Source organism: Pygoscelis adeliae, unplaced genomic scaffold, assembly GCF_000699105.1.
Source record: "Pygoscelis adeliae isolate BGI_AS28 unplaced genomic scaffold, ASM69910v1 Scaffold567, whole genome shotgun sequence".
NCBI lineage: Eukaryota > Metazoa > Chordata > Aves > Sphenisciformes > Spheniscidae > Pygoscelis > Pygoscelis adeliae.
The window spans coordinates 289834-302208 of NW_008825081.1; the positions used below are offsets into that span (position 1 = coordinate 289834).

Consider the following 12375-nt stretch of genomic DNA (forward strand, 5'->3'; position numbering starts at 1 on the left):
ACACTGCTAGGATCACCGTGGAGGGAGGAGGACATGATCAGGAAGGACGCCTGACCAAAGAGAAGGTCGGTGCGTCAGGAAAACAATGAAACTCGTTCCTCTGGAACAAGAATGGCGGAGAGACCTCTAGGACGGGGCTTTGAAGAAAGACGTGGGGAAAGGAAACAAAGAGCTAAGACAAAACTAATATTACCTGTCTACAGCACGATAATGTGTCCTCCTAGCAGCTTGTTTCTTGTTCTACTGCTTCAGTATTGAAACTCAGGTTTATGAAGTTAGGTCAAAGTCATGATATTATTTCGAAGTTTCAAAGGAGAATGCAATGAACGATTCATTTTAACCATGTCAGGGCACTGAAAAGCCAAACCCGCGCCGAGCGGGGTTGCTGGAAGGACGGGGTGCGGGTGACGTGCAATGAGGTGAGGACTCTCGGTGACGGAATCGCTGTTCAAGACTCATGTTTGGCTTAAGTCTTAGCCCAGAGAGGGCTGTTAGCAACGCATATACCCTGTGATCTTCTGCGTATGGAATGAGTCTGTTAACTCCTAACGTGGATCCAGATTCTTTCCTGTCAGAGTGAGTACAGAGATGCACGGCAATTCTCTTTAGAAGTGTAGCAATGACCCAAATACGTAAGGATACATATGTACACGGACACCCAGCGTGTTTGAGCAAAACCATACCAAATAAAAACTGCTCAAAGGATAAGGATTTGGACCTTAGGTTTCACGGCAGTGATGTCTTTTTAATTTTCTTGTTGTTGTTTCATTGTTCAGAGTCTGTCTTTGGGTTTTTGGGTGGGAGTTTTGCTCAGGCTGCTTTCTCCAGCAATTTCCTCCGATTCTCACCCACAGAGTTTTGTCCTAATGCAAGACAAATGTCTTCTCTCAGCAGCTATGAAACACCCTATTGAATTAAGAGCAAGTGGATGACATGGAAATATTGTGGACCCTATTGCCCATTCAATATTCTTATAAAATATTAACGGGACAAACACAGGGAACGTTGAAAGGAATTACACTCATGCCTTGAGACACCTAATGCAGATTCAGGGATATTTAGCTCAGAATAAACCTTATAATTAGTCTGAGCTTTGCCAACATCTGGGCCCCTCACTACAAGAAGGATGTTGAGGTGCTGGAGCGTGTCCAGAGAAGGGCAACGAGGCTGGTGAAGGGTCTGGAGAACAAGTCTTATGAGGAGCGGCTGAGGGAGCTGGGGTTGTTTAGCCTGGAGAAGAGGAGGCTGAGGGGAGACCTTATCACTCTCTACAACTACCTGACAGGAGGCTGTAGCGAGGTGGGGGTCGGTCTCTTCTCCCAAGTAACTGGCGAAAGGACGAGAGGAAATGGCCTCAAGTTGCACCAGGGGAGGTTTAGATTGAACGTGAGGAAAAATGTCTTTACTGAAAGAGTGGTTAAACATTGGAAGAGGCTGCCCGGGGAAGTGGTTGAGTCACCATCCCTGGAGGTATTTAAAAGACGTGTAGATGCGGTGCTTAGGGACATGGTTTAGTGGGCATGGGGGTGTTGGGTTGACGGTTGGACTCGATGATCTTGGAGGTCTTTTCCAACCTTAATGATTCTATGATTCTATGAACATGTATTCTGTTTATCCTGGACTGCATACATTTCCACGCATAGCTTTAAGCCTTCCTGAATTTAGTTTGCCACTTGCCACTCTCTCGGTTAGAGAAAAATACAGCAGATTTGCAACGGGGGGGGGGGGGGGGGGCACATTAGGGGGGGCACATCTGTAGTAGATCGCAGTCTGGTTATTGAGTTTATACTTTAATACGACGTGGAGTTAGGAAGATGTTGTTGCAATGTAGTGCTCCTCATCCTTGCCTGACTCTATCCTTTAAGTGGAATTACGAGGATGTTACTTGGCGTGCCAGACAAAAGGGGAATGAGGTTATCTGTACCAAGAAGATACAGTGGAAGGATTTTACTGCTTTCTGTTCCTTTTATTTCTCTAGCGATAGGAGCATCAATTTCCCAGCATTCGTTGGAAGGTGGCCACGAGCTGCCTAACAATTTATGCCTTCAGTTGAAAAATACATTTCCCGCTCTCTGCAAATTAAACTCCCGGCTTACTTTTGTAAATATTTACTTTTGTCTCACCACATCAAATTCCTTGCTTCCATGTTTTTTCTAGTCTTTGTCTTTTCAATTCCATCTTAACAGGAAATCCTGTTTGTTAATGCAAAGCCTCCATTAATTGTTCTACGTTGCTCCTGAATTTGCTTATATACTTTTGCCACTGGTGACGGTGTGGTTTTCTACTTTTATTACTAAGGAAATTTCTTTAGGAGACAGAATTTGGAATGTCTTTATAGCACATGAATTATAGATCTCTGTTGATATGTAAGCAGTGGCAGATAAAAGAATGCTCTTTAAAATTAATGAGAAGCTTTTGTCGTGAACTGAGGTTATGTTGAAGTACTTCATTTATTATGATCAAGTTTAGGACTGTAGAATTAAAAGAACAGTCTTTAATGCTTGCTGCTTAACAAGAAGATGGGATAGAAATAATTTGTTTACCCTGGTTGCATTAAAATAATTTGTGATGCTTTGGGATTTGCCCTGAAATAGCAGGCAGCTGCAGCACACAGCCTGTTTCCAAGGGGACACAAACTTACATTTCTGAGAAGGCGCTAGACAAGAAAAGTCAAAAAAAGTCTGATCACCAACCAGCAAAGTCAGAACGTGGCGATACCAGCCTCACATGGACCTTCTGCTACCTGGGAGAAGCCCTTTTCATTCCCTGATCCTTTAAACACTCTTCGGTGAATAAGTCCGTCAGTGATGCCCATGCAAACCATTTTATTTGCATACATGACCTTTGTGGAGACTGCACACCCTAAGTCTCTTGGTTTCACATCATCTCCGCCAGCCAAGTGGACCTAATAGTAAATATAGGAAAGCTTCATTCAGCAGAAGTTAACGTCACGCTTCTCTTTACAAGATTACGAAGAAGGGTATAAAGTACGTTCTTATTTTCTCCTTAGCAATTTGATATCTTAATTGGTTACCTTCTCTTTCCTGGGATCCCAAATGTCTCCCAGGCATTAGAGTTGTGCCCAAGTAAGCAAGAGCTGCGTCCCTCCGTGGAGTCAACTGCCCCGGAGAGCCCTTGGAGTTCTCCATGGCTATCCTCTCTCGTTATTTCTGTTTATGTGCCATTACAGCTCGGATAATTCACATGCAAAATCCCTCAAGGGCCCTTCAGTAGACATGGGCATTTGGGGACTTAGTGATTTTTCTGCACTTACTCATGCTACGTGGATATCTCCCAGGGCCTGTTTCCTTAAGTGCTTACAGATTACTTCTCCATCGCCCACAGAAGGGCTTGGTCAACTGCCCCTACTGCACTTGCTTGCGACCATTCCCCCCCATACAGGACTAGCAATGATTGCATTTTGTATGAAACGGCACGGTGCCGTTGTTCTGTTGTGACCTCTCGTGTGACCATACGCGAACCCTTATTCAAGCAGATGGGCGATTCAGGTCCTCTGCTTTGGAAATGTCTGTGCAGGCATCTTATCCAGTACATGAGTAGAGTTCTCGTGCCATAGCACTCTCTCTTTTGCTGTAATCCATTAAAAAATAGGTCAAAACCAAGAAGTGCTTCTTACATATACAGGAATTAAGGTATGGTTTTAACTTCTAGATGTCAGGTTTCAAAATGAAGGTATTTTTAGCGCTTGCTGTATAAAGGAGGTTTTTTTCTAATATGTTTGTGGTGTTCACACAGGCATTGTAAAATCCTATTGTTTAAGGAGTATTTACATAACATGGTTTCGGTGTTTAGGGCTTATATTTAATTCTTTAAAATTGAGAACAATAGTACATTTGGCACGTATATGAGAGCAGAGAGAAGGAACAGCACGGAGTATTGCTGAATTGTTAGAGAACATTCATCATCAAATTTTTTTGATCTGTGGAACTGTTTTTTTCCCCTCACCAGATAGTATTTTGTGTTTGTGTGCTGTTCAGTGTCCTGGTTTCAGCTGGGATAGAGTTTATTTGCAGTATACTTCGGAACTGGGAGAGTGAGGAGAAAAGATTCAGAACGTCTGAATTTCCAAGCTTCAAATAAATTATGTTGAGTACCGCTTTAGCCCTCAGGTAATTCTGTACTCGGTGCATATAGAATATTTTTAAACATTCAGATAATTGAAAATTTTTCTCCTTGAGAAGCTCACCAGTGATTTGGATTGGGAGAAGCTCAATCCTTATTCCTTTTTTTCTGTCATACAGCTCCGTCTGACCTTCCTCTGCTAATGTGCTTCGTTTGTCTCCCACTCTCTGATTCTTGGGTTTTCAGCTTCAAAGCTTGTTCGTGTCTTCCCCGCCCAAAGCTGTAGCTTTTTTCTCTTTTTTTTTTTTTTCCTTTTGGTCCAGATTATTTCTTTCCAGAACATCTAAAATGTTGCATCTGAAGCACACCTTTGTCACAGTGTGTCTTTCAAACCTTCCCTAGTTTTGGTTTATGTAGAGGTCTGACGTTTCTGAGCCATGGGACGTCTGGCATGTTGTGACCCTGAGCCATCAGTGGGGTAATCTCTGACATAAATCTTCCTGTCTGTATGCCAAGCAAGTGTCACTTCCCGTCTGTCTGAGTACACACCTAAACCGCTTCAGATTTTCCTCAGGGTTTATGAAATTGCATATTTTATTGAACCATTGCCCTGTTAATTACAAAAGATGGCACAAGTGACAGATGTGTTACTCTTCTTGCCTGTAATGGTGCTGATACGCCAGCATACTAATGAAAGAATTTAATTCTGGAGACGCCTTTGCCAGTTTTTACCCTTGCCAGATTTTTTTTAATGCTACAAAACCCACAAATACAGTGAATTGAGTTGTCTCAAGAGGATTGGTTGTCTGCATCTTTCATCAGATTATGTAACGTGGAAAAAAAAGAAATTAAAATGTATGGAAGTTACACAGTAGTGTTCCTTCCATCTCTTTTGACGCAGTACGTGTAGACCACTACCTAAACGCATACAGGACCAGAAGAGACCACTTCGATCGTATAGTCTGACCTCCAACATAACACAGACCAAAGATGCAACTAATTCCTTGTTCTGGGCTGAAATTTGTGTGGTTGAACTAGAGTGCAGCTTTCAGGAAAACATCCAGTCTTGGTTTAAAGACTTCCACTGCTGTCCCAACCCGTTAGCTACCCTCCCCGTTAGAGCCGCGCTGTGCTGTGCGTAGGCATGCCTGTCCTCCCCGACGCGGGGTGACTCCAGGAGCAGCCTGAGGCCGAGGGTTGTCCCCAGGACCACGTCTGTCTGTCTCTCGTTCCCGTGTCCGGGCTCAGCCTGAGCGCAGGCTCTCTGTAATTCCCCGTTGTCTTTTGGCATAAAACCTGGATGCAGTTTAGGAGGAGTCCCAGTCCAGCTTTTCTGTCTGCCGTTGGTGACTTGCAGAGCTCCAAGGACCAGGTGGAGGGGGACTGCCAGAGCACGAGGACGGTGGTGCAACGCTGATGAGCTGGCTTTGAGTTTGTGTTCAAAGTGCAACCTCCTCCTGCTCCCAATGTGTAGTAGCAGAGATGCACCGGGCTTCCCCTCGTGGGAGCCCTGACGGTGTAAATAAGAATTTATTGCGCCTCATGCCTGCTTTCAGCCACCCCTGTAAGAGAGAGCTGTGCCCGTGCAACCAGCACTTTAGTTTCTGTTTCACTAAAATTTGGTTTTTTTTTTTCTTCCGATAGCTTGAAGGATCCTCTGTTAACAAACTTTTCTTCATGTGCGTATTTTTGCATTGTGGTCAAATCTCCCTTTCTTCTTTTCTCAAATCCATTAAATAATTCTTGAACGTTTCATGGAGAGGTGTGTTTTCTGGTTTAATAATTAATATCCTGATTCTTCTCTGAACCTTTGCGTTTTGAAACCATCGTTGTGAAATCTGCGCACAGGATGCCAGTGGCAGGGTGCCGTAGAGCAAAACTTTGCTGGGTATTTTTGTTAATACCAAAGACAGTTACTCTTTCAGCAGCTTTATTGCATTATGGGCAGCTGTTTGTTGGTCTGGTGGTCTTTAGTTGCCGCTCCCAGGGTGAGATCCTTCACGCTTGGGGAGCAGCTTGGATTCTTTGCTGCTAAATTAGAGTTTGGCTGCGTTAAATCAGAAATTTATTTTGTGTCTGACTTCTTAAAGAAAAAATTAATAGAAACGTCTTTTCCTCTTTATTCGACACTCCTGTAATGAACGTGCCGTTTGCAAAGTTTAACCATAATATTTCTTTATCATTGATGTATATCAATGATCTGCACCATCTTATATTTCATCTTTATATCATTGAAGGTATTTGGGTAGCTGTAGCAAATGTTAAATAGCTGTTGGCATTTCAAAGGGCCAAGAATATACTCCTGTTTGGCCATACTGAGAAAACGTATTTCAAGATTCAAAGTTAAAGATTTTTCAAACTGTTCAGATGTCTGATTTTCAGTTCAGGTAATGCATGTCATGTTGCTTTTTATCATTTGCGTTTAATAATAAAAAAACCCCACGTGGAACAAAGTCATATAAATGACGTGTAGAAGCCTGTTTCAACAGGGGTACTCTCATGCTTTATCTTATTTCTAGTCTCATTGAAAAAAAAAAAACGCTGAGTGTGCTTGACAAGGTCTGTTTTTCTATGCTGGTGACATCCTCCTTTGAATGAGGCTCACGATCGCTGTTCCATTATTGTGCTCAGGGTTAACTGGCATGTCATTATCTTGGGTCATCCTGTTTATTTTCTTAAAATAAGGTACATTAGTACCTTTCCTTCGCGTCGTATGAAGCTTTCAGAAAGCTCCAGGTTTTGGCAAATTCTAGCTTTGGATTTACTTTCAATTGCTAATTTTAATTCCCTTATCTTTTTTCCTGACTTTTTAGTTATAAAAGTTTCACTTTATACATTCATTTTTTGTGTGTGAGAAATTTACTTTATAAGCTTTTTCAATCTGCTGTAAATTAGACTTTCTGCAGAACTTGCAGAAGCTCTTTTTTTTGTGTGTGATTTTTGGCTTGTGATTTTTGGTGGACCAAGAAGAAAGTTGGTAAATGAGTTCCTCTTATTGGCTTTTTTTTGGGGGGGGGGATCCACAGGCTTTGTCAAATTGGCTTTTTGAAGACGTTAAGTTCATATATTACTGGTTTGAATTTTATTGTGTGTGCAAATAACACATAATAAAATCATTTGTATTTAAGCAACCATTACTGTTTAGTCTGTAATAATTTTTTTTATTGATCGAGGGTTCAGCCTTGTGTTAAATTAAAAACTTCATCTGTATAGAGGGAGTCAAGAAACCAATGCTTTCTTAATTCCTAAAAATCAGAAACACAAGACCTTGAGGTAGTTGTTCAGCCTTGAGTCTTCCTCGTTGGTTGAGCTCATCCCTGGTGTGATTTGGTGATCTGTAATGGATGCCAGCTGTTATTTCGTCTTGCTGTTACTCCAACCTATTATTTTGCTTGCTAAACATTGGTCCGTAAGTACTTCTGTGAGTGAGAGCTGGGTTGAGGTGCTAACACACTTCCATTTGCTTTCCTGCCGCGGCTCACGACACGCTAACACACAGTTCCGAACCTAATTTGTTGTTATTATTATAAAATGTCCATAATGGGTGAGATCAAAGGGCTGTCGAGCTCCATAGTCTGTCTGACAGTCGATGGAGAAGAACGGAAGAAAGAGGGAAAAGTACTCTGGTCGAAAACTCTGTATTCTTGTCAACCTGTGCAGGCTGCCCTCCGTGACCGCGTAGTATATATTTCAGTTTGATCTTAACTTGATTTTTGGTGGGGCAAAAACAGGAGTGTGACTAGGACACGTGAGGGAAATTTGGGAGACGGTCTTAATTTCCACCTCTGCGTGAACTGGTACCTTGTTGTGGGGAGGGGAACAACCTTGTAAAACATGGTTGCCTTTTTTTAATTGCATTATTCATGCCTCAAAAATCAAAATAAAACCCCAAACCTTCCAGACGCCGAAGATGTGACTGCCGCAAAATCAAGCATCTCCTTTAGAAGGCAACGTTTGTCGATGATAAAAGATTTTTATGAGCTAAATTTCATGCAAATGGCTTTTGAGGATTGTAACTAAATCTGTTCTGATACTTGAAAAATGAAGGTGATATTTATCAAGGTGGTTTTCAGAGGTAGCGATAGGGGCATAATAAGTGAATTACTTGGTGGTAAAGTTTTACACCATTTCAGGAGGCAACGCTACTTCCTTTGAAGCTCCGAATTCGGTAGTTAATCGCAGTATCTGGCTTTAATTTTTCCTGTTTCGTTGTAGTGTTTCCGTGGAGCTCTTTGAGTTTCCTCTGGGTGCAGTTCTCTCTGTTTTTATTCTTAGTATGAAAAATTCCTGCCTACGTGTCTCTGCCCTCATGCTCCTGTAAGGGATGGTTCTTTGAGAAGGATAACCGATTTATGAAGAGGAGAATTGTGTTGAGGTTTTTTTAACCTGAATATTGGTGTTCTGGGCAGCGGTCCCACAAAGAAGTGTCTCAGCACGGGTGAGAAGGTGATGAGCTGTGGCAGGAAAGCAAAACTTTGCAAGGGGAAGCCCCGGTGCCAAAGACAACGTATAATAGAGCTTACCCCCTCGCTGCTGCTTTGGAAATAGAAATCAGCCACCAAGGGCTTGCTTATGCCATAAACAAGCCCTCTAGTTTAGTTACGTTACACTTAATTAAAAAAAAAAAAGGAAAATATTTAAGGAAGCAAAAGTAGGATATAAAGAAATAGTCTTCCGTCCTTTTCCTTTCTCCTTCTTTTTCCCAGTTCTCTACATTTCTGTCACAGAAAATAAATTTGCTCTTTGCTATTCCAATTCCAGGCAGAATACCAATGTATGTGCATTTTCCTCTTCACATGTATTGAATAAATGCACTTTTCGAAATCCTGATCCCACTTCTTTGTTTATATTTAAATTTCCTTTATGGCCAAAATGCTTTATGTATTTTGGAAAGGAACCTACTAGTTGGAAATCCTTTTTATTCCAAATTCTTCCTCTTTGTGAAATTACCTGTATCTTCTGAAGCAGACAGACACCAGGTTTAACCTGTTCTTGCTGCACACACACCCCCCATAAGCATCACCAGGTTGGTTTTAAGCGATTATTCTGTCTCCGCAGCACTAGATGGTGCTGATGACAGTATCTCTGCAATCTATGCCTTCAAAAATACTAATGATTCGAAAAGTAGTGCTGCTGTTTCAGACCAAGGGCCAGTTTGCAAATCCAAATTTTGATTTGACCAAAAGTTTCAGTCTGTGAATACAATAGCAGATTATGGGAGGGGAAGAAGGTGGAAAGCCTACTAATATATCTTATTTCCGTGTTGCTTCTTCCCTTTTAAACAGGGCATGTTCTAGTGGTTTTGACTAATAGCTGTGAAATAGTGAGAGGTCGGTATTTGGTCCCAGGAGTGACACGTCTTGTTGAGGCTCTGTTGGATAGCACAAAGGAGAAAATAAGATTCCAGTTTTCATGACGTCGGATATATTGTGTTTTCCTGAAAACAGCAAATGTTCTCAACCCTCATAACCACCACGGAGGTCTTGTAATCTCATCCGACGTTCTTGCCATATCAGTCCAGTTGCGATTATCACCACCTCAGCAATAGTGTCATGGTGGGACCAGGAGTCGGGCAGCCGCGGTGCCGACCCTGCTTTTGGCCGTGCCGTCTCGAGCCCGTTCCTCGTGCTGGCAGACTCTGGCTGAACCTTGAGGATGGTACAACCCACCCAGGGGCTCTCACGCAGGTTAATTACACGCCTTAACTGCGGCGAAGGTTGTCCTTAAAAGGAAGCTGTTAATCTGTTCTAAGAAATATCTGACTGAAGAGGTGTTTGGGAAATGGTGGAATTTATTGAGTTGGCTCTCGAGAGGTAAGATTTGGGCTTGAGAAGCGTAACTAATTCCTTGTGGTGGTGGTAAGTGTTGGAAAAGCCTTTTCCTGAGGCTCTTGACTAGCCACAAGGGGATAAGCACTGATACTCTGAGGAATCTGCTCCTACCGTCTGTCAAGGATACAATATCAATGATGTATTTTAAGTAAAAAAATTAAGAGGACTTCTTCAAATGCATCATTTCTTGAGGCACAAAAGCTTTCCAAGCACATGCCTCCGAGCACTGAAGCTGTCCTCCAGTTCCAAGAAATAGAGACTATCTAGAATATAACACTGAGGTAATATTTTAGCACTTAAAACCAGTTTAGTAATTAAAAAATTAATATTTTCTAAATGATCTGGTGAACAAGAAGTCTGCCACTGCTCCTTGTCCCAAGTGTCACCAACTCCAAGAGCAACATGCTCAGGCATTAGTGAATTTTGTTCGTGCTTATTTGTCAAGGCAGCCTTTTTACCCTCTAAGGACCAACACAGTCATCCTAGGAAAGCCTGGTAGGAGTCCTCTATTGCTCCAAACAGAAGCCAGAAGAATGTGTTTAAATACAGAAATCCTTAAAACGTAGGACCTGTACCAATATGGGGAGGAGGGAAAGCGGGTTATCTGTGAATTGAAAGCCGTGTTGGAAGCATCCAGCGGCTTTACAGAAGTATCTGACTCCTTGAAGCTGCTGCGCGCTAGCTGGTGGCCGTTGTCCGCTGCTTCTGCTTACTTCTCATCCCTCCTTCCACCTTTGCACCCAAGTTACATTCTCCTTTTTTTTATATATATATATATATATATCAGACTAGACCATCCTCTGAGTGTCATTGCCATGCTTTTTTCCAAAATGCATGTAAAAAATGTTTATTTCTCTGTATGTATATGGACCTCTGATTTCACAGATCATTTATAAAGCTAAGGCAATGCTTTATTCCTTGACTTAAGCTACACTAAATTTGAAAAGAACATATACCAGTAAAATGCAAAAACTCGGCCTCCAAATACCCAAAGCTTCTGTCATATACTTGGATTTTTCCTGTACTAAGCAAATAGGTTATTGGAATGAATAATATACAAGATGCTTAAGGATGTATTGCAATATATTGCATCAGGTGCTGCACTTAAAAATTGCCTTTTGGTGAACACATACTGGTTATGAACTAAAATTGCATGTATATCATTCCTTCTGTTACGGTTTGACTTTTATGAACATACGATGTTCTTCACACCGTTTATTGTATAGACTGTTTCTAATTCAAATTCTGCTGTTGCTTAGCCAGATGTTAAATTAATTAATAAATAAATTCTGTAACTATTGAGCATTGCATTCTAAAAATCTCTTTATTCAAGTTTGTGTATATAATAAAACATCTCTTCTGACTGGATAGTCTTAACTATTTCAGGACATTATTGTGAAGTTATTTTAATATCTTTTTCCTTTTTTTTTCCCCCCCTTCAGTTTATTTTCTTTGTTGTCTAAAAAACACAACAAAGTGCTGGAGCAAGCCACGCAGTCCTTAAGAGGTTCCCTCGGTTCAAATGACTCTCCGCTTCCTGATTATGTGAGTATCGAACTGAATGTTTTAGTAGGTGCTTCAAAATAGAAGTGGTACATCCCTAAATCTGCAAAGATTTATCAAAATGTGTGACAGCTAAGCCACCACCAACACCAAAATACAGGAACCTGTGTGAATGATGTCATGTCTGAAACGTCTTTTAAAAAAAAAATAATTACACTTACAAATGGCAAAACAAAACCGCGGCTATTCATAGCTAAGAGACTTACTGTACCCTGTCAACTTGCAATTCTCAAGCCATTTGTATTTCAGGATATTTAAATCATACACTTAAAAACATTATTTTTAAGAACAGGGCTTTGGCATCCACAGTATGTTAAAATGCCTACAAATGACTGAAAGAATTCCCAGTGAGCCTTCGGGGGAGGACTGCAGTCCTGGGGCAGACTGGTACGTTCTGAACGCACGGATCCATACAGTCCTCTTCAGTTTACTGAGCCAGTACCCACAAATAGGCAACAATTTTGTAATTTAATTACACGGCTTGCTGGAAAATCTCTAGTTTCGGTACAAGAAGGAGACATCTTCCAAAGACTTGAATAATATCTTTGTGCTACTGAAGCGTCTTTGGTTTGTACTCATTTGAACTCTCACTGCAATACTGTACAAAAAAAAGTTGATTTATCAGTTGCTCTGGATTTTTGAGGATGAAAATGTAACAACTGTTTTATTTTCAGTGTTAATACGCGTTCCAGGACATGCCTGTCGGAGACTTTACTATCACATTACTCTAACATTAAGTATAAAAGTACCTAAAAAGATAATTTGATATAATAGTTTAATGACTTAAATTTAATTGAACTAACCAGGTTTCTTAACCTGCATCTTTTAGTTATTATTGCTGACACGTACTGTCCAGACTAGAGGCATTTCGTTATTGAGAGACATGCGGGGATATAGG

At 41.3% G+C, this 12375-nt stretch overlaps 1 protein-coding gene across 1 annotated transcript in view; it reads left to right on the top strand.

Annotated features, from left to right (window-relative positions):
• Positions 1 to 12375, top strand: part of DYM (dymeclin) — a 215601-nt gene that overhangs the window by 137497 nt on the left and 65729 nt on the right. The window contains exon 14 of the mRNA XM_009326968.1: positions 11357 to 11459. Coding sequence (XP_009325243.1) covers positions 11357 to 11459 — 103 coding nt within the window. The remainder of the gene's footprint in view (positions 1 to 11356; positions 11460 to 12375) is intronic.